A 21,963-nucleotide genomic window follows, 5' to 3' on the forward strand; every position below is an offset into this window, starting at 1 on the left:
GTCTGGGTAGAAGATCCCAATCGCAATTTTTAAACTGACAGTGTCCCTTTAATGTCAATGTATATTGAAAGTCCTTTGGGCTTTTTACATTCCTAAACTGATAAGCATAGATATTGTATAGTGTTTTGATACTGGCTTGAAGTCTCGTTCTTTTTTTCACTTAAGGTGAAAATAAGGTATTATTAAAGGGTCACGTACAGAAATGTCCATACTTTGTGTGTAAAGGACTTTTGTTAAACATTGAAAAATAAGTTTGTGTTCTATTTAACAGCCTTGAATATGATGAGAACTCTTCAATTATCTTTAGACCCAATGCAAAGGTAATTGTTGTACCTATTTATGCTATAGCTTCAATGTTTTTCTTCTTCCTGTGTGGCTATTATTTGAATACCATGGTGCTGTTATTTAGTGTGCTTAGCACTATGCAAAGCAGTTATAGGGGAAGACCCTACTCTGGAGAGCTCATATTCGAAGCTAATCCATACAGTTCAATTGTATAATACACTAGGGCCATGATTTTAAAAATTAGCCTAGAGTTATGTTCCAAATGAGTGCCTTGATTTTCAAAAGTGTTGATCACTGAGCAGCTCCTATTAAGTTTACTAATGAAAATGAACCGGGTGATCGCAGCCATCTTGGTGAATGTTCACCTCAGAATTTGGCCTGATTGATGAAATGGAAGGGGTTTGAGATAAGGGTTGCTTCATTTTGACAGAGCCAAACCACTTCATGTCTGGGTCTAGTCACTGGTCTCAGTCTGCATATTTGGAAAACGCTAAAATCAAACATCACAAGTATACAAATATGTAAAGAATAAAGAGGGTTTAACCTTTTTCCTTTCAGATTACTTATTACTAATACAGAGGCATATCAGTAATAATTTGTTAGAGAAACAAGATGGGTGAGGGTAACAGCTTTTATTGGACCAACTTCTGTTGGTGCAAGAGAGTAGCTTTTGAGCTACATAGAGCTCTTATTTAAGTAATTTAATAATTTGTTGACAGTTATAAAGCAGAATTGGTATTGATGATTGTAGCCTACATCTGAGCATATCTATTATGTTTGTCTGATGCATTCCAGTGCGATCCGCCCCAATGAATATTTGAATAAACTGGATTTAGTGGCTTTGACAATGTGTTGTTATGAATTCTTTTGGTTGTAAAATTATTCATGTGGTATAATCAGTAGGTCAATTTTTTTAAAACCTTGAATAGATATAAAATATATTAATCTGCAGTTTTTCTTGTGTGTATTTTAAGTATATACCCATACAGAACTAGCAATTTAAAATTAAGTAAAAATCCTCAAATTCACTTTGAGTCTTTTAAAGATGCTTTTTCTTTTACAAACTAGGTTAACACGGATGGATTGGTCCTAAGAGGCTGGTACAACTGTTTGACATTAGCAATATATGGATCAGTTGATAGGGTAATAAGTCATGACAGAGATTCTCCTCCACCCCCTCCACCACCACCACCTCCTCCCCAGCAACAACCAGGTTTGAAAAGAAACCCAAAACATGGTAAGTGTGTCAGAATTATCTGAAGTAAGACAGCAAAAGTTTTCTTTCATTAAAATTAATTATCCCAGTGGCTAAAGGGCAATCTTCATATTCTGAGATTTCATTGGATCTAATTATCCAGCTGTAAATTTTTGTCTCTTTCCATGTTATCTCTTTGTAGGTTTTAGGTAGAATATTTTTTAATAAGTTCCTCTCCTTTTTCTAATGCTTTTATTGAGAGCAACTTTATTCATCACAAGGTATTTGATGAAAGGGGGCAGCTGAAGACGTAAATTAATTTGTGTTTCCCATGAGCTAAACTTTTAAGTCAAAGTGTCGGTGACTAAAATCACTGCTTCCAAAACTGAGGGTTAATGAACAAAGTAGTAGTTAAAGGACATGAAGGAAAGCCTTTTACTTAGCCTTCTGTTTGTGACTCCCAGGTTGCTAAAAAGTGATTGATGGTGCCAGCAGTAGAGTGACCCTGTGCAGCAGTTACAAAGCAGGTTTCCGTTTCTGCCCCCGTACTGGTTTCAGAATTAGGGAGAGAACTGCATTGTTCAGATGTTTAATCATTTTACTGTAGAAATATAACTATTGTACTATAAACATTCAGCTTCAGATTAATGCTGGATTTTAAATAATTTTAACTAGTCATGGTAGATTTATAGTATTACTAAACACATTCAAAGCAAATAATCAAGTGGCTAAGTAAAAACAAATCTGCACTGTAACATGATTAAAAAAAACTCTAAAATGAATTTTGAACTCAGTGTTTATGTAAGAAATATCTTTGTTCATAAGCAGTGACTTCTGTTAGCTTTTAATTCACCCAGTGGCTTTAAATTTTTATGGGTGCTTCAGCAAGGGTGGTTTCAGCATGAGGGCACCTTCCATTTAATTAACTTTCCCCTTAGATGTTGGATGATGAAGGTGCATATGCTACATGAAGGGTGCTTCATAATCAAGGTTGGCACCCATGTTGTAAAATGTGCTACATTTTCCATCCTCCTCCCCCAAAATAAAATCTTTTGTTTTTCAAAAAACAAAAATATAGTTGATGGGGAGAAAGAAGATCAGTTCAATGGGAGCCCTCCAAGACCACAGCCCAGGGGACCAAGGACTCCTCCAGGCCCTCCACCTCCTGACGATGATGAAGACGAGCCCATGCCTGTGACAGGTATAGCTAATGTAGATTCTTATTCTCTGTCTACTGCACAGCAGTGGATATTGAGGGGGGAAAATGGTAGGTGAGCTTTCTGCTTTCATTGATGTTGACATATTCATCTTTAGGAAAAGCAATGCAGATGTAGGACTGGTAGGAGAACCCCTGGTTCTGCTGTGCCATTTTTAATAACTGTATTCAGTGTAAAAGTGAGTAACTTTTGAAACATTAAATATAGACCACTGTAGTGCCTGATCCTGCACTCTATATCCCATGCAAAATTTCCATGGACTTCAGTGAATTTTTTTCCTGCATAAGGACTACAGAATCCAAGTAGTAGTCTATGCATTTTTATTATGGATTAAAAGTGCATAGAACTGTTTATGTAAATACAATTCTAATGAGGTAAATAATTGTAGTGAATGTTAAGTAAAAGCATTTGAATGCTTTTTGAAAAACATTTTTTTAATTTCACTGTTCACACCACAAAACCTGTAAACATTGTTAACTACTGGATTTAGTAATGAAATTTATCCTTTACTTTTTCAGTGGCTGGGGAAAAGGAAGATGATGTTGATCACAGAGAGGACTACTTTGAGCCAATTTCTCCTGATCGAACATCCGTTCACCAAGAAGGTCAGTACTCGGATGAAGGGGAGGTAGAGGAGGAGCAGCCAGAAGAAGGGGAGGATGAGGAGGAAGATGTGGATGTTGAGGAAGATGAGGAAGAGGATGAGGAGGATGGCCATACAGTAGAGAGTATTCCTGAGGAAGAAGACGAGGAGGAGGAGGAGGAGGAGGAAGATGAAGAAGAGGAAGGTGAGGAGGAAGAGGAGGGTGAAGGTGAGTAATATACACAAATAGAAATGACTGAGATTATAGAATTTTTTGATGCAGTGTAGTCAAAAGATTAAAGCAGATGACTCAGAGTGAGTAGATCTGATTCTTATCCTAGCTCTACCACTGCTCTGATTGTGTGATGTTTGGGCAAGTCACTTATCTTGTCTTTTTCTCAATGTGTAAAGAACGTGGAAGAAAGGCACTATACATGTAAATTATTATTTATTAATAAACACTCAGATTCTTCTATCTCAGTAACTGTGAAGGTGTATGTGTGCTTTACCAACACTATCTTATACCTTTGACTTGATAAATATCCAAATTAATTCAATGAACAAGGAACTTTAAAAATAGCTGGTATTAAACCCTGTGCTATGACAACTCAATAATCTTTATTTTCTTAAAATATAACCTCCCCAATATTCCCTGAAAAACAAATAAAACCTGCCCAAACTCCACTGCTCATGACTGACACCACAGTGACAAACTTTTATAATTACATGATGGAGGACTGAATATTTTGGAAAGGAATTAGACTGAATTTTCAAGGATATGTGAAAATATACAGAAAGGAGAAGGGAAGGTTGATATTCACCAATTCCCAAGAACCCCCTTGTGTTCTCAGGAAAGTGACCAATTAATATATGCCTATCTGACCCAAAATAATCCATGCTTCCCAGCCTTGAAAATTGTTTAACTACTTCACTGATGCCTAACTTGCCAGGTGCGTGAAGCAAGACACCCTTCCATTGCTGCTCCATGAACCTGCTGTGGTTTGTACCAATGTGCCAACATTCCAATGGAATGTCAGCATTTCAAAGAATACAAAGGAGTTCTGTTGGCTCATAGGGACTCCAGCAGAGAAGAGCAGTCAAGCAGTGAACATTGAGAAGGACAAGAGACAACTAGGTTTATGGAAAGATTTTTTTTTTTAAGCCTGAATAAAATTATCAGGGAGAGATTTTTAGCAGATATTTTTCTTATCGTGTCAGCCTTTCATAATCAGAGATGTTTAAAAGAGTAATTATGATATATGCTGCTGCTGCTGTTACATAATGTTGTTGTCTAGAACTATCATTTTGTGGTTGGATTTCTCACTCTAGTAAACAGGCTCTTTGCTTCCTGATTCATGGATGTGCTGCAGCCGCGCTGTGAGAAAGAGTAGTCTACTAATTTTGACTTCCACATATAGTAGTAGAAAGAAATCTTTTAGTGTTTTGGATATTTTATATTTTCCAAATAAAAATTTGTATGTTACTGAGTAGTTCTCTGAAGTTCATAAACTGGGCTTGATATAACTGATTTATTTATTAAATTAAACTTAAAACTCTCTTGCAGGTGATGATGGCTATGAGCAGATTTCAAGTGATGAAGATGGAATTGCTGATCTGGAACGTGAAACATTTAAGTATCCAAGCTTTGATATTGAATATACTCCTGAGGATCTAGCCTCAGTGCCACCTGTGACATATGAGCCTTTTGAAAGAGAGCTTGGACCTCTTTTGTACTTTAACTGTCCTTACAAGACCATATTTGAGGTTGAAGTTGGTAAGATAAAGGATCAAGATCCAGACAAGGAAAATTCAGGGCTAGTAGAAGCCTCAGTTAAGCTAACTGAACTCCTGGAATTATATCAGGAAGAAAGGGGTGCAAAATGGGTCACAGCTTTAGAAGAAATTCCAAATTTAATAACAAAAGGACTAAGTTACTTGCAAGTGAAGAACACAAAACAAGACTATATTACCCAATTAGTAGACTGGACAATGCAGGCTTTAAACTTGCAGGTAGCTCTCAGGCAGCCCATTGCTTTGAATGTTCGACAGCTTAAAGCTGGAACAAAATTGGTGTCATCACTAGCAGAATGTGGGACTCAAGGAATCATGGGACTCTTGCATGCAGGAGTTATTAATGCATTATTTGAACTGTTATTTGCAGATCATGTTTCATCTTCCCTTAAACTTAATGCTTTTAAAGCTTTGGATAGTGTTATCAGCATGACTGAGGGAATGGAAATGTTTTTAAGAGGTGGGTTAGAGGTACATGAAAAAAGTGGTTATCAGAAACTCTTGGAGCTCATACTATTAGATCAGACTGTGAGAGTGGTCACTGCAGGATCTGCAATTCTTCAGAAATGCCATTTTTATGAGATTCTGTCAGACATTAAAAAGCTTGGTGACCAGTTAGCAGAGAACACTCCTCCCCTTCCTAATCATACGGAGTCTGAGCAGGAACCAGACCTTGGACTTGAGAGAACCAACCCAGAATATGAAAACGATGTGGAGGCGCCTATGGATATGGATCATCTTTTGGAATCTTCTAATATCAGTGAAGGAGAAGTAGAAAAACTTATTAGTCTCTTAGATGAAATCTTTCATTTGATGGAGACTGCACCACATACAATGATTCAGCCACCAGTAAAATCTTTTCCAACAATGGCACGCATTACAGGACCACCAGAAAGGGATGATCCTTATCCAGTCCTTTTCAGGTGAGAGAGCTGTGGTTCACTTTAGATACCAGCTTTGGGTACCAGAACTGGGTTCTTTTTTCAGTTTGGTACCTACGCATGTTTTGTGGACTACATACGTAATAGAGTAAAGCAGTGACTAACGTTACTGCTAGATTTTTCGCTTTGCTAATATACCTTTAGTGGAGGCTTACAGATTGCTTTAATAAGATTTTGGGAGGACTGGATGGTTTATGGGATTGCAGTTATGTTGTTGTTTCCAGTTCAGCCTATGTTAATACTAACCAAAAGTTGTTACCGTCTTACTACTTATTACTCGTATTGTGGTAGCACCTACGAGCCCCGTTCATGGATCAGGGTCCACTGTGCAAAGTACTGTACAAACACTTAACAAAAAGACAATTTCTGCCCCAGAAGAGCTTGTACATGATGGTCTCAGACTAGCTCCTGCTGTGGAGAGGCATCCATATCACAAAATCCTTCACCGTCATCTTTGGCAGCTGCAGCAGAGTGACCAAGGACTGAATGGGCAGGGTGTATGTATATTGCAAAAGATGCCTTTTAAAGGCCATTTCTATGTACAAAAAACCACCGAGAAGGAATCCTAAAGAAGTTGTCCTTTTTTTTAAAGAGAAATTAAGTTCAAGAACTAGCAGTATTAAAAAGTTAAGGTTGAGCATTCAAGAACTCAAAACTTAGACTGTTCCAAAAATTAAAGTTTTTGCTCATTGGTGGTGGTGGTCAATGTGTAGTTTTATTGTATACATTATTTATTTCAGTGGGGATTTAATCCTCATTACATAGTTATAATTACATTGTGGAAAAAAGGTTCAGAATTCTGCTACTTCATCATGGTTCAGTATGGTTAATATATACTTTCTTATAATATACAGAAGAATAAATTCTGGTGGTCCAAAATATAGGATAAGATACAGAGGATCTATTTTTTGTCAATGTTCTGTGTATGCAGATCATCATATGTTACAGATACTTCTGTTTTACATTTCTGCAGATACCTTCGTAGTCACCATTTCTTGGAATCTATCACCTTGCTACTCTCCATTCCAATAACAAGTGCTCATCCTGGTGTGCTTCAGGCTGTCAGAGATGTGTTGAAGTTCCTGGGACAGTCACAAAAGGGCCTCCTCTTCTTCCTGTCTGAGTATGAAGCAACAAACCTGTTGATTAGAGCGCTATGTCAGTTTTCTGATCCAGATCAAGAAGAGGGTCTCCAATCAGATGGTGCCAGTGATGATGCATTTGCCTTGTGGCTCCTGCATTCAACACAGACATTGCAGTGTATTTCAGAATTATTCTGCCACTTTCAGCGGTGCACAGCCAGTGAGGAAACTGACCATTCAGACCTCTTGGGAACACTTCATAACCTTTACCTGATTACTTTTAACCCTGTTGGAAGATCTGCTGTAGCTCATGTGTTCAGCCTTGAGAAGAACCTCCAAAGTCTTCTTACTTTAATGGAATACTATTCCAAAGAAGCTTTAGGGTAATTGTATTTTTGTGTTTACTCCTTATTTGAATAAACCAGCTGTCCCCTTTGTAAAGAAATAGATGGCGTAGAAGACAACAAAAGAAAACCTTACGCTTTGATGGTTTTGCAGAATTACCATTGATTCAAAATAGAATTACAGCATAGAAATTGCAGACATCTTTTGAAATCAAATATCTGTTAGCATAGAAACTATATAGTCATCAAGAAAAATGTTTGGTTGTTTCAATATAGGTCAGTTTTTTAAAAAATTATAAAATATTAGGCAGTGTTTTATCCAAGCTTACTGTTTGCCTGTGAAACCAGTTATAAAATCGTAGGGTTAGAAGAGACAGCAAGGGTCATCTAGTCTAACCCTCTGCCAAGATGCAGGATTTGTTGTGTCTAAACTATCCAAGATGGGTGGCTATCCAGCTTCCTTTTGAAAACCTCCAGTGAAGGAGCTTCCACAACCTCTCTAAGCAGTCTCTTTCCTTGTCCTACTGTCCTTACAGTTAGGAAGTTTTTCCTGAGATTTAATCTAAATCTGCTATGCTGTAGTTTGAACCCATTGCCTCTTGTCCTGCCTTCTGTGGCAAGAGAGAAGAACTTTTCTCCATTTTTTTTTTTATGGCAGTCTTTCAAGTATTTGAAGACTGTTTTTATGTTCCCCCTTAATCTTTTCCAAACTAAACATACCTAGTTCATTCAGCCTTTACTCATATGTAGGGCCCTACCAAATTCACATCCATGAAAACACATCACGGACCATGAAATTTGGTATCCCTCTGTGAAATCTGGTCTTTTATGTGCTTTTAGCCTATACTATATGGCAGTGATTCTCAAACTGTGGGTTGGGACCCCAAAGTGTGTCATGACCCCGTTTTAATGGGGTCGCCAGGGTTGTCTTAGACTGCCTGGGGCCAAAACTGAAGCCTGAGCCCCACAGCCCATGGCTGAAGTCAAAGCCCGAGGGATTCAGTCCTGGGCAGCAGGGCTCAGGTTACAGGCCCCGGACTGGGGTTGAAGTCCTTGGGCTTCAGCTTTGGCCCCCTCCAGAATGATGGGGCTTGGGCTTTCGCCCTCCCACCCAGGGCAGTGGGGCTCAGGCTTCAGTCTCTTTCTCCCCTTTCATCCCCGGGTCATGTAGTAATTTTTGTTGTCAGAAGGGGGTCATGGTGCCATGAAGCGTGAGAACCCCTGCTTTACAGATTTTTCAGTGGAGACCAGCGTTTCTCAAATTGGGGTCTTGACTCAAAAGGGAATTGCAGGGGGATCACAAGGTTATTTTAGGGGAGGCTGCGGTATTGCCATCCTTACTTCTGCACTGCCTTCAGAGCTGGGTGGCCCTCCCACCCAGGACAGTGGGGCTCAGGCGTCAGTCTCTTTCTCCCCCCCCTGCCCCTGGGTCATGGAGTAATTTTTGTTGTCAGAAGGGGGTCATGGTGCAATGAAGGTTTTCTTCCCTTACTGTAGCACCGTACATTTGTCTTTGTTGAGTTTCATTGTGTTGTCTATAGCCCAGTTCTCCAATTTATCAAGATCCCTCTGAATTTTATCTCTATCCTCCAAAGTTTTGGCAACCCCCCAAGCTTTCTGTCATCTGCAGATTTGATCAGTATGCTCTCTGTTCCTACATTCAGGTAATAAATATGTTAAATGAGACTGGACCCAGAACAGATCCCCGTGGAACCCCACTTGAAACCTCCCTCCAAACCCACATCATTCCATTCATAGTTACTTTTTGTTTGCAGTTGTTTAACCAGTTATATGTATCCACTTAATGGTAGTTCCACGTAGCCCACATTTCTTCAGTTTACTTATCAGAATGTCATGTGGAACTGTGTCAAAAGCCTTGCTGAAGTCCAGGTATATTATGTCCACCACATTCCCCCTATCCACCAAACCAGTTACTTTGTCAAAGAAGGAAATCAAGCTGGTTTGGCATGATTTGTTGTTAGTAAATCCATGCTGGCTGCTAGTGGTCACCCCTTCATTCTCCAGGTATTCGCAAATTTAATGTTTTAAACATTGCTCTATTAGCTTCCCAGGAATCAAAGTCAGGCTGACTGGTCTATAGATCCCCGACTCCTCTTTCCCCCACTTTTTAAAGATGGACACTATGTTAGCCTTTTTCCAGCCTTCTGGGACCTCTCCTGTCATCCATGAGTTTAAATATTATTGCCAGTGGCGCCAAGATTTCTTCAGCTAATTCCTTCAATACTAGGGTGACCAGATAGCAAGTGTGAAAAATCGGGATGGGGGTGGGAGGTAATAGGAGGCCATATTAAAAAAAAAAAAAAAAAAAAAAAAAAAAAGCCCCAAATATTGGGACTGTCCCTGTAAAATTGGGACATCTGGTCACCCTCTTCGGTACCCTCGGATGAATAGCATCTGGCCCTGGTGATTTGATTTCATTCAGATTGGTCAGAAGATCTCTGACGTGATTTTTACTTTTCCCAATATGCATCCTTACCGTTTATTGTCTGTGGTAATTTCACTAGTTGCCCGGTCACGTTATTTTTTGTGAGAAGACTGAAACAAAGTCGACACTGAGCAGCTCTGCTTTCCTATCATCTTCTGTTATCAGCTCTCCTTCTCCATTGAGCAGTGGACCTACACCATCCTTGATCTTTCTTTTTTGTCTCACGTATTTGAAGAACTCCTTCTTGTTATGTCTAACATTCCTTGCCAGCTGAAACTCATTCTTTGCCTTGGCTTTCCTGATTGGAGACTATATGGTACAAGAGATGATTCCCCCCCCCCCCCCCCACATCACAAGTTTCCCCAAATCTTGAAAATGTCACTATGTTTTTCTGGAGAGACTTATGACTTGAGGAGCAGATTTGTTTATTCCTTTCTTGAACAGCACTAGTGAAGCAGCGTAAGAAAATATACTCACTGTTTGCTTGAATATAGCCAATGCTATCCATTTCCCTTTTCTTTGAGTACTGAAATTTCAAAAGGGGAAACATAAGAAATGTATAAACTATATAAGTAGCAATTACTGTAAAAAAACCAAACAGACCAGATATTAATTATATTTTGATCTCTTGCCAATTGTTTTAGCTTTCAAAAACTTCCATAAAGAGAGAGTGATTTTTATTCCACAGTATGAAAATTCTGTAGGTGAACTTGTAATGAAGATAGAGTTCTGCAGGCAGATTCATAAAGTCTTAGGAGTGAAAAAATCTATCAAGTATCCCGTGTGCTAGCCTAGAATTTAAGAGGAAAATCCTATATCCTTCTTTCAGTGACTCCAAGTCCAAGAAGTCGGTTGCCTATAATTATGCATGCATACTTGTTTTGCTGGTGGTTCAGTCTTCCAGTGATGTCCAAATGCTGGAACAGTACTCAGTGCCTTTATTGAAGCTTTGTAAGGCAGATGAAAATAACACCAAATTGCAAGGTACAGTATGTGTCATTATCAAGTGAATTGTTCAGAATGTATAGAAATTTTTTTTGTAGATTGGTAATTAGTACTTCATGATCATCTGGTTTTGACAATGGGTATAATGAAGTTCCCTTTTTAGCTGTGTATGATTAGGTTGAGTCATTGAAAAGATGTATAATTTTTTCTGTTATACTAATATGAGTTCTTCAACTTGAATAGCTTCCAAGTTTATATTTTATGTAATATTCATTACCAAGAATATCTGATAACTGCAGGAAATTTGCACTCTTTGTTGGAAATACACCTCTACCCCGATATAACGCTTTCCTTGGGAGCCAAAAAATCTTACCGCGTTCTAGGTGAAACCGCATTATATCGAACTTGCTTTGATCCACCGGAGCGCGCAGCCCCGCCCCCCCCCGGAGCGCTGCTTTACCGTGTTGTATCTGAATTCATGTGATATCGGGTCACGTTATATCGGGGTAGAGGTGTAATTAGGAAGGGAAGATTTAGCAAAAATAGGGAGTCATGGCTGATTCTTACTTTGGCTGTTTTTTAAAATTTTTCTCCCACCAGCCCAGAACTCTGGGCCCCTCCAAACATAAAAGGCACCACTAGAAACCAAAAATTTTCAATACAAAACTTTTAGTTCATCAGTTTTTCCAGTTACCAGTCTCTTGCCCAAAGACAGATGTCACTCTACCCAGTCATATCATGAAATCCTACATAAACGATTCTTCAGCTTCCAGCTATTCCACCTGTGAACCCCCAGACTGGCAGGTTAACAAATCCAGGTTGTTGTGGACCAAAGAGGGAAGTGAACACCAGAGTTGAGGAACTTTGATGGAGAACGCCCTGTGGCTGGGTATGGGGTTTATTTGGGCATTTAAGGAGCAGAAGATTTTGATTTGGTTTGTAATTACCAATTTTATATGACTGTCTGCGTGAAAAGAATGTGCTGCTGTTTTGGTTCTGAATGGCTTTGGCATTGTATTTTTAAAGGAAATTGGGGCCCCTAGAGTCCATGAGAGGTTTTCTTTAGAGGTGTTTAATTTCAAATAAATAAGAAAAAAGCATTTATAATTTAATTTTACGTACAAAGTGATCACAAATTGTTTACGTGTATGAGTAGGAGTAATGAAAACAGGGACAGGAGTGTTTCTAACAGATAATAATGTGTATTGATATTGTTTCTAGAACAAATCTCTTCATTAGGGACATCCCCCACAAGAATATTCCTAGAAAGGGAAAATGCCTTGCCAATCTAGCACTGTTCCAGGTGTTCACTTTCATTCCATTTAGAAGGTGATTAGCCATAAGACGGTCATATGCCAAAAAATCATTTCAGCACCAACTTGCATGAGCTGAATACTACAGCATTCAAATCAGATGCATGTCCTGCCTTAATGTGATTTTTTTTTTCTTCCTCATTATATTAATGAAGATCATTAAAATCCCTTCTGCTTATGATTCTTACTATGGCTCATACCTAGCAAATTTCATCTAAGTGCATAGCATATTCAGTATCAATTGAAGCACGGGTTTATAAAACAAATACAATTCTAATTTATGACCTTTCTGTTCACCAAAATATTCTGTCTTGTTTTTTAGAGCTCTGCAAGTGGCTTGAACCTTTGAAAAATCTTAGATTTGAAATTAATTGTATCCCAAATCTCATTGAATATATTAAACAGGTTAGTAAAATTTTTGATACAGATGTTTCTTTGTTTGGGAATGTGATATTAAAAGCTTTTGCCTATGCAATCAATCTGTGCTTCCATTCTTGATGTCTCAGTCCAACATTTGCAAAGTCTGTGATTTCCATAGCAGATTGTGATGCCATTGAAATAGAAGGAAGGAGTAGGCTGATTATGTAAGAGGAAGCAGTCTTAAAAGTTGCTAACAATCTGGCAGTTATCTCTGATGGAAGATGACATACGGAATTTAATGCGACAGTTTGAAGTGTTTTCCTAAAGTAGTGTATGTTTGTAAATTTTGACAGGGCTTTTTCTGCAACTGAAGAGCATCAGTATTTGGCAGTTTCATTCATGCCCATGAGTAGAACATAGAGTGAACCAGGTTTTGAAGAGCTGGAAGAGTGAATGTCAATAACATCCAGCTTTCTTTAATGATCCATAGCCGTTCTGACTCTTCTGTCTTTATAACAAATAATCGCTTTAATTTTTTTTTATATTGTGATGGCTAAATAGTCTTCTGACATGATGTAGATTAGTAAAATAGGTTAGTGTAATGTATCAAGCATATCTTAGTTGAAAATTAGTCCATTGTAACATATGTTCTTTATTATTTTTTAATAGAATATTGATAGTTTGATGACACAGGAAGGAGTTGGTCTTCTTACTGCACTCCGTGTTCTTTGTCATGTTGCATGCCCGCCACCTCCTGTTGAAGGTATATTACAGATCACTTCCTGATACATAAAACCCAGTCTTCTAAGTATCTGTTATTTAATCACACCTGATAAAGTCTGATTTTAAATATAATTGGTATGAGATGTGTGAAAGTTAATTCTTCGTTCCTCCCCCGCCCTTTTACAGGTCAACAGAAGGATCTTAAATGGAACCTTGCAGTTATTCAGCTCTTTTCTGCTGAAGGAATGGACACCTTCATTCGTGTTCTGCAAAAGTTGAACAGCATTCTTATTCAGCCTTGGAGGCTCCATGTCAACATGGGAACCACACTTCATAGAGTTACTACCATTTCCATGGCGCGATGTACACTCAGTCTCCTTAAAACCATGTTAACTGAGCTCCTGAGAGGTGGATCTTTTGAATTTAAAGACATGCGTGTTCCTTCAGCACTTGTTTCTTTACATATGCTTCTGTGTTCTATCCCTCTCTCAGGCCGTTTAGATAGTGATGAACAAAAAATTCAGAATGACATTATTGATATTTTATTGACCTTTACCCAGGGAGTTAATGAAAAACTTACAATCTCAGAAGAAACTTTGGCCAATAATACTTGGTCTTTAATGTTAAAGGAGGTCCTCTCTTCAATTTTGAGAATTCCTGAAGGATTTTTCTCTGGACTTATACTGCTTTCAGAATTGCTGCCTCTTCCATTGCCCATGCAAACAACTCAGGTATGATTTTAATTAAATTAGCAATTTAATAAATAATGTCCATATTTCCTTTAAAGATCATGTTCTTGTTGAGGAGAAGACCGAGGTGAATAAAAGCATCGATTGAGACTTATAAAAAGGGATTTGTAATCAAATAGGTTGTTTTGAGGTATATTTAATTGTTCATCAGAAATGAATTTGTGCATGTTTTGTGTTAATTTTAAACTTCCCAAATAAGTGGAGGTTTGTAGTCAGTCTTACATTGATTTTGTCTCTTATTTAACTAGCTAGTTTTCTGGTATCCCATTATATTACTTAAATTATTAACCTTGCAGCTTTTGTATCCAAAACTAGGAGCTGAAATGGCTGCATAGAGATGTTTGGACTTTTCAGTGTACATTAGTACCGGAAGAGGTGGGAGTTTTAATGTTCAATATTTGATGTTTAACAAAAGAATAAAAATAAACAGCCTCATTGTGATTGTGTTTACACTGGTGTGAGGTTAAGCTAGGCCCCAAAGGAACACCTAATCTGTTGAGATGACTATTAGTTTAATTTGCAGTTTTGGGCCAGATTCTGTCTTGAGATACATGCTTGCAAATCTCATTGATATCACTAGACTTGTGGGCAAGTATCTGAGGAGGGCAGTATTTGGTCCTGAATGATTTTCTTCTGTAAAGCAAAACTCTTTTAAAGAGCCTGTTTATACTTTTTCCACAGATTATTGAACCACATGATATATCGGTGGCACTCAACACCAGGAAACTGTGGAGCATGCATCTCCATGTTCAAGCCAAATTGCTACAAGAAATAGTTCGATCATTCTCTGGTTCAACTTGCCAGCCTATTCAGCATATGCTGAGGCGTATTTGTGTTCAGTTGTGTGACTTGGCATCACCAACTGCTCTTCTTATTATGAGGACTGTATTGGATCTGGTTGTAGAAGATCTACAAAGGTATCTTTGTTCTCCATTGCACGAAGATTTTTTTTTTAATAGTTGTTGAATTCATCCCTGTTCTCTGCAGTAATTTTCTTAGGTGAAGAACACTGAATTTTGGATACATTTTTAGTCCATTACAGATGTGGATTGAGTCCTCAATCCATGTCTGCTACAGTATCCTGTGTTGCCAAACAAGCAAACAATATATTATTTTAATGTAAAGAATTTCACATTATTGTATGTTTATAGGAAATATTTGGGAGAAATTGAAACTAAATTATGAGTAGTATTTAAAAACATCTATCTATATATGCTTAGGTGAACTATAATTTGTTAAATTGATAATAATGAGTTTATATGCAATATAACCATCCAAGTAATGTAGGTAGTTGTGGTAGTTTTCCAGAAATATAAATTAAGATAGACATTTCTAAATACATTACATTAATTTTAAACATTTCAATTATGGTTTTTGTTTAAAATACAAACTTTTAAATCTAAAATGAAGATGGATGTACAATATAGTTAATTTAATAACTTTCTAATATGTAGGAACACTGCTTTTAAAGTGCATTGATATTGTTTCAGCAGTACAGAAGATAAAGAGAGACAGTACACTGGCCAGACTACCCGATTACTTGCTTTACTTGATGCCTTGGCTTCACACAAAGCTTGTAAATTAGCCATTTTGCATCTAGTTAATGGAACTATTAAAGGCGATGAAAAGTATGCAGAAGTTTTCCAGGAGCTGTTGGCTTTAATGAGATCTACTGGGGACAATGTTATTCATCAGCAATGTGCTGAATATGTAACATCCATTTTGCAGTCTCTCTGTGATCAGGTATTTTATACAGTTAAAATAAAAATTACTGTATTTATAAATAATCTGGTGTGTATGTGTGTGTGTGTGGGGGGGAACAGTAGTACACACTTCTAGATTGCTGTGGTTATGTGCCACTGAAAAAGATTTTCTTTACATTTGCAGTAGTGTCTTGAATGTTATATATAATCTTGATGCCCTGATAATTTGGACATTCTTAATTTCTGTTCTCAGATGGGAACTGTTGTGATAATTTTATCAGTTCTTGTACTGCCCCTTAGTTTTTTAGCACATTCTAATGTTCATGTTTTGTTTTTCTTAGGGTGCGAACTCTGTGACGTTTGCACTTAGGTGTCTGTTTTCCAAAAAAAATGTTAGGGAAAATTACTGTTAAAATTTTGTGGGGAGAGTTAGATTTATATCATATGATGCAAATAACCATTGATGGCTGTTCACTGGCTTCTTTGAAATGGGTTTGTTCTCAGTGCTGATCTCAGTGAACAGGTGTCCACATATACAAAAACCACTTTTGCAACCAGAACCCTTGTTTGGCATCAGTAGAGACCAAGAACTGAATGGACATGGAGACTGAATTATCCTCTTCACATGAAGATTTTGGCACATGAATGGCATAGGGGGAAGCTCACGCTGACTTAGCTTTACCTGATCAATGAATAAATAGATCTCTTCCTCCATGCTGTCAGCCTGAAGCCTCTTACAAACATAAATACTAGTCACATGCTGTTAGCATAAAATTTCAGCATTAAGAAAATCAGTCAGGTAAAAATAGTCAGTAAAATAGGAAATTTAATCTGAAAACTTCATATTTAAGAAATAGACCATTTAGGGACAAACCTTCAGTTAGGTACATGCATACATTTGCATGTGTGATTTATGTGCAGACACCTCGAGTTGTGTGTACAAAGGAGCCTTTGTGCATGCTTAGTCAGTAAAGAGGTTAATTATCCATTTGTGTTTATACATCATGTGTCTTACCTTATTTTGTGTATCATGAATTCTTCAATATGCAGGAATCAGCATGGTTTTAACCTTTCCAGAAGGTATAAGCAATTCTAAGACTTATCTCAAATTATTCATCATGGTTGATTTAACTCTTTTTTTGTGACAGAGAGGGACAACTCGAATGAAAATTATACATACACTATACTTTTTGTAATATTTATACAAATATATAAAAGTGTGTGTATCTATCTATCTATATATTTTTATATATATAAAAAAAGTGTAGTGTCCCTGTGCATGTTTGTCTAGACAGCCCTTTCATGTTATGCAGCTCTATCTCAGTCAACGCAGCAGATGTTTAACAAATCATTTTAAAACAATGTTCTAGCAGTACTCTACAGTAATATCTTAGCCAGCATTTTCATCCTATATATTTTTAACAAAACAGTAATTGTTTGTATCACTTAAACTATTCTTTTTTTATTTTGGATTTCTTGTGTTGCTTACCAACCAGTAAAACAATAAACCTGACAATTTGTATTTTAATTTTGAATACATTCTTTTAAAAATCCAATACACTTTAAAGTTTCTAAGTAGCTACTGAGCAAATCCATTGTTTTCTTCATGAACATTACAGTAAATAGTCTAAATGCATGGTCAGTGTTTACCATCTCTACACATAATGGTTATAAAGTAGTCATGGTTTCTCTTTACAGGACATTGCACTGATTTTGCCAAGTTCCTCAGAGGGATCTGTTTCTGAATTAGAACAGCTCTCCAATTCATTACCAAGCAAAGAACTGATGTCCTTAATCTGTGACTGTCTGATGGAAACACTTGCTAATGCAGAGACCAGTTATAATTGTCTCCTGACATGTATCAGAACCATGATGTTCCTTACAGAGCATGATTATGGATTCTACCACTTAAAGAGGTACTGTTTTATAAGTGATTTTGAATGACCTTTTATCATCTAGAATTTTAAAATCAGATCAAGTTTTTGAAACAAAGATGTAGAGAGAGAATATTTTTATTCTGAAATATTATTTGTATTACAATAGTGTCTAGTGGCGCCAAACATGATTGGAGTCCCACTGTGCAAACACATAAGGTAGTTCCTTCTCTATAGAGTTTACAATCTAAATAGGTAAGACAGAAAAAGGTGGGAGGAAAATCAGAGGCACAGAGATGTGAAGAGACTTAATGAAGGCCACACAATAGGTCAGTGACTGAACCAGGAATAGAGCTCAGCTATTGTGAGTCCCAATGGAGCATTCTAGTCACTGAACTAGTTGTAGTTATCATTTTGGGGGTGGCGGTGCAATTTTTGTTTCTTGGTTGCCAAAAATATTAAGATACTAATTATTTCCTGTGCCGAAAGACTTCATGCTGAGAAAAACTTAATTTTTCCATAATATGGAAAAAATTCAAGCGGGACAGTTAAGAGATAATGAGCTTTGACTAGATGGGTATTGAGCTGCTAGTAGCATCTTTTTGTTCTCTGTCATCAAGTGGTGGTGTGTTTTTGAATAATATTTCCTTAGTGAGAATGGATACACAGTGGCTGTCACACTGCATCATAGGAGAATTTTAGTTAAATCTGTTCTACACAATATTCTGTTACTTCGATTATTTTCCTTATATGCAACTTTTTTTTTTAACAATGAAATAAAATGCAGCAATTGCGAGATGTGGTATAAACACTAGGTAATTCTCTCCCCCCCCCTTTTTTTATTATGAAAACAGCTCTCTAAGAAAACGCAACCATGCTCTGTATACCGTATCAAAGCGAGTAATAAGTAGCTTTAGTAAGGATACAGGTGAACTGGCCTCTTCTTTTTTGGATTTTATGAGACAAATTCTAAACTCCGACACACTGGTAAGTGATTATATGTTGAACACTTTTCAAATGTTTTAGAAGCACTGCTTTTGTTACAGATAACAGAGGTGATGTAAAAGTAAAAACTGCTAGCTCAGAAGACATTTGGCTGTGTAGTTTTGGATATAATTTTTTTCATCAATAATTTAGTGCATCCTTTATCGCTTAACAAAACCTGCTACACGTTGCAAAGAATGTCTGTTAATGAAGAGTAGAACTTTTCTCAGCGTGTGAAGAAAGTCTAGTTGCATTCCTCAGGGACAAAATGCAGTCTTCTGGCCTTCATATATTTTTTTCATTAATTTTACATATTCTTAATGTTTGGAATGCTTCTTTGGACTGCTTTCCCATATTTCTGTTCCTATTGTGGTATTTCTATAAGCAGTTTTCTTCATCTTGCAAATTTACTGAAGTTTAGAAATAGATTCCCTTTTATTTTTACATTAATTTCCCAATCAAAAAACACCGTTCAGATGTATGCATGCTTGTCATAACCTGTCAGAGCAATTTCAAAATACTTCGGGTGAAACGTTACAGATTTGGTTATTTAACTAATATGAGACAGTAGCTGTAATGTGGCGATAGTGAAATATACCTGTGGGAGAGAAGTTATCAGTAGAGAGTTTTTTTTGTTTGTTTCTTAAACAGAATTTGTAATATTAGGGGCATGTAAGTATATAAGACCCTTTTGCAAATTGATTCTGCAGAGTTCCTTAAGGATGGTTTCTGAGGTGATCAGTGTGATATTGTATCCAGATTTTGGATTGGAGTCTTGTCAAGATAGAGATTTGCTGTGTTTCTGAGTTTTGTTTTTAGTTAAAAAAAAAAAAAAAAAATCCTAAAATTAACAATTGGCTAGAAACAACCTGAAACATTATTAATGCTCTGCTACAAACCTATTTTCAATGTACAGTACATGGGGGGGGAAAAAAGGAACCTCTTGATGGGATGAGCTAACCATGTCCTTTTTGAGTATACTTTATTTAATGATATATTTTGTGTGGTTTTTATTTTAAATCACTAAATATAATATATATATAATTTTTTTTAAAAATCTTCCTCTGAGATTTTGGTGTATTCTCTCTCCATTAGTTGAGCTGCAGTGTTATCTTTTGTTTTTGTTTACACATGTCTGGCGTGGAGATAATGGTTTCACTAGATATCCACCAAAAACTATTTTTGGAGGAAATCCAATGAATTTCCATATTGTTGTATTCTGTGCTAAAGTCTGTCTGGATAGCTGTAGGTTTTGTAATGCTGTCACAAGATCTAGTTTTTGATGTTTTAAAAAAAATTAGCTTTCGCATGTGTTTCTTCCCCCCCCCCAGGGATGTTGTGGAGATGATGCAAGTCTTATGGAAGTAGATGGTTCCCATCCATCCAGAACACTGGGTCTTACTACTGCAGAGTTAAAACATTTATTACAGAACAAAGAAGAAACTCCAGAAAATTTGCTCCTTGAACTGGAGAAACATGTTTTGGTAAAACAATTTTTGAATAATCAAGTTCATTTTTTGTCCTTAGCGGACCTCGCTTTACAAGTATGTATAGATGCTTGTCTACTTATTAGTAACGAGGGCTCATGTTGATGTGCACTAGCTAATGAAATGAGTAAGAGTGATTTTGAGTGGTGCTCAGAATTGTTTGTATGCTGGCTTTATTATTATTTATTATTTGTACTGTGTTAATGCCAACAGGCTCCAATCAGGGTTTGGGAACCCCTTGTGCTAAGACACTATTTTGACATATGAGACAATAATCCTTTCCCTTGAGAGCTTTATATATGACCGGAGATAACAAGTGAATACAACAGACAGGGAGCATAAGGTGGTAGTAAGATGATTGGTGTGCTGGGACCAGTGTATTAAACTAGCTGCCTAACCCCTGCAGAAGAAGAGCTCTGTGTAAGCTTGTCTCTCTCACCAACAGCACTTGGTCCAATAAAAGGTATTACCTCATCCATCTCTAATAGCCACTGCAAGTCAGTTGGTAGGTAAACAAAGGCTAGACTCTGAAAGAAGTGGTGACTGCTATTTTGTTCTTTTTTTAAGGTACTAGGGTGCCCTCTGCTGTCCTGTCTGCTTTTCTGGGTCTGTTTACTTTAGAGTATATATGGATGGATAGAATAGAGCGTGCAGAAAATAGTCTGTGAAACATTTTCTTTTCAATCTGGCAAATGCTTAATGTTGACTGTTCTAAATTTTCCTCTTTGGAAAAAATGTCTGATTGTGATGTCTCTTATGCAGGAACGTTCTAAGGAAGATGACAGCCTTGAATCCTTATTGGACAATGTAGCTGGACTTCGGCAGATGCTGGAATCAGCAGGCGATCCTTGTCCTCTGAGTGACCAAGATGTAGAACCTGTTCTTTCTGCACCAGACTCTCTCCAGAATCTGTTTAATAATAGGTAAAATATTAAATATGTTGGAGGTTGAGTGTGCTTAATTTTTAAAAATGCAACAATTTATGGATTAGTATGTTCTGTGTAGGATTTAATACAGGCCTTTGTTTTCCAGGTTTTATGCTTTATATATATTACTGTTATTTAGTATATCTTTACTGTAGGGGAACAAACGGTATTTGATAACTCCTCCAAATTGAATTTTATATGATGCTAAGGTTAAGGATTTCTCCCACAGTAGCTCTTACAAAGGTTTTTCATGCTAATTCAATGAAGGAATCCTGTTTTTTTCAGGCAGCCTCGCACTTAGATGAGGTGAAATTTAAATATAACACTATTGAATGATTTCATGAGATGCAATTACTACTGAAGTGTTTTTTCAGTTCAGTTTTCTAATTACTGTATTAGCTTAATCTTGTTTATAGTACATTTGCTACTCTTGCTGAATCTTATGTTTTATAATCTGCACTTTCTTGATTGGCCACAAAATATCAAACTTAAATTTCTTTGAATGTAAATGAAACCCTTGAGAGAGCACTTCTGTAAGAGCAGTGACTCCAGGAGTCAATGATACCCCAGTACAATAACTAAATACATTTACAGCAGATATTGGCCTTTAATCAGAAATACGTTTGATATTCATTGTTACAGGACAACATATGTGTTGGCAGATGTGATGGATGACCAGCTGAAATCTATGTGGTTCTCACCATTCCAGGCTGAAGAAATTGACACTGATCTGGATATGGTAAAAGGCTTAATTAAAATTGAGAAAAAAAGTCATAAATGTATTCCTTGTTAAGCTGAGAGTGGAATTTGTTTATAAGACATATCAGTTTTCTTTATTGCTTTGTCAATATGTGTCTAAACAGCCTCTACAAAGAAGGGGGAAAGAGAGTAGGATTTTTGAAGCAGCTGAGGGTAGACAAGAAGAGGCCAGCTTCCACCTGACCAGCCTCAGGGCTTTTTAAGAACAGAGATAATTAAAAAAGGAGGGCTGCCAATGGGCATCAATGATGCCATC

The 21,963-nt window shown here is 37.1% G+C and overlaps 1 protein-coding gene across 3 annotated transcripts in view; it reads left to right on the forward strand.

Annotated features, from left to right (window-relative positions):
- VIRMA (vir like m6A methyltransferase associated) overlaps positions 1 to 21,963 on the forward strand; it is a 39,855-nt gene that overhangs the window by 8,606 nt on the left and 9,286 nt on the right. Inside the window, exons 4-21 of one of the 3 annotated variants that reach the window (XM_074944088.1) lie at positions 272 to 320; positions 1,354 to 1,522; positions 2,559 to 2,681; positions 3,216 to 3,509; positions 4,845 to 5,994; positions 6,986 to 7,477; positions 10,714 to 10,868; positions 12,465 to 12,547; positions 13,172 to 13,265; positions 13,412 to 13,956; positions 14,290 to 14,349; positions 14,656 to 14,891; positions 15,465 to 15,717; positions 17,376 to 17,593; positions 18,406 to 18,538; positions 19,867 to 20,019; positions 20,785 to 20,945; positions 21,591 to 21,687. In XM_074944088.1, the coding sequence (XP_074800189.1) occupies positions 272 to 320; positions 1,354 to 1,522; positions 2,559 to 2,681; positions 3,216 to 3,509; positions 4,845 to 5,994; positions 6,986 to 7,477; positions 10,714 to 10,868; positions 12,465 to 12,547; positions 13,172 to 13,265; positions 13,412 to 13,956; positions 14,290 to 14,349; positions 14,656 to 14,891; positions 15,465 to 15,717; positions 17,376 to 17,593; positions 18,406 to 18,538; positions 19,867 to 20,019; positions 20,785 to 20,945; positions 21,591 to 21,687 (4,465 nt within the window). The remainder of the gene's footprint in view (positions 1 to 271; positions 321 to 1,353; positions 1,523 to 2,558; positions 2,682 to 3,215; positions 3,510 to 4,844; positions 5,995 to 6,985; positions 7,478 to 10,713; positions 10,869 to 12,464; positions 12,548 to 13,171; positions 13,266 to 13,411; positions 13,957 to 14,289; positions 14,350 to 14,655; positions 14,892 to 15,464; positions 15,718 to 17,375; positions 17,594 to 18,405; positions 18,539 to 19,866; positions 20,020 to 20,784; positions 20,946 to 21,590; positions 21,688 to 21,963) is intronic. The other 2 variants (XM_074944087.1, XM_074944086.1) reach the window with 2 other exon arrangements.

This window comes from Natator depressus, chromosome 2 (genome assembly GCF_965152275.1).
Source record: "Natator depressus isolate rNatDep1 chromosome 2, rNatDep2.hap1, whole genome shotgun sequence".
NCBI classification, from domain to species: domain Eukaryota; kingdom Metazoa; phylum Chordata; order Testudines; family Cheloniidae; genus Natator; species Natator depressus.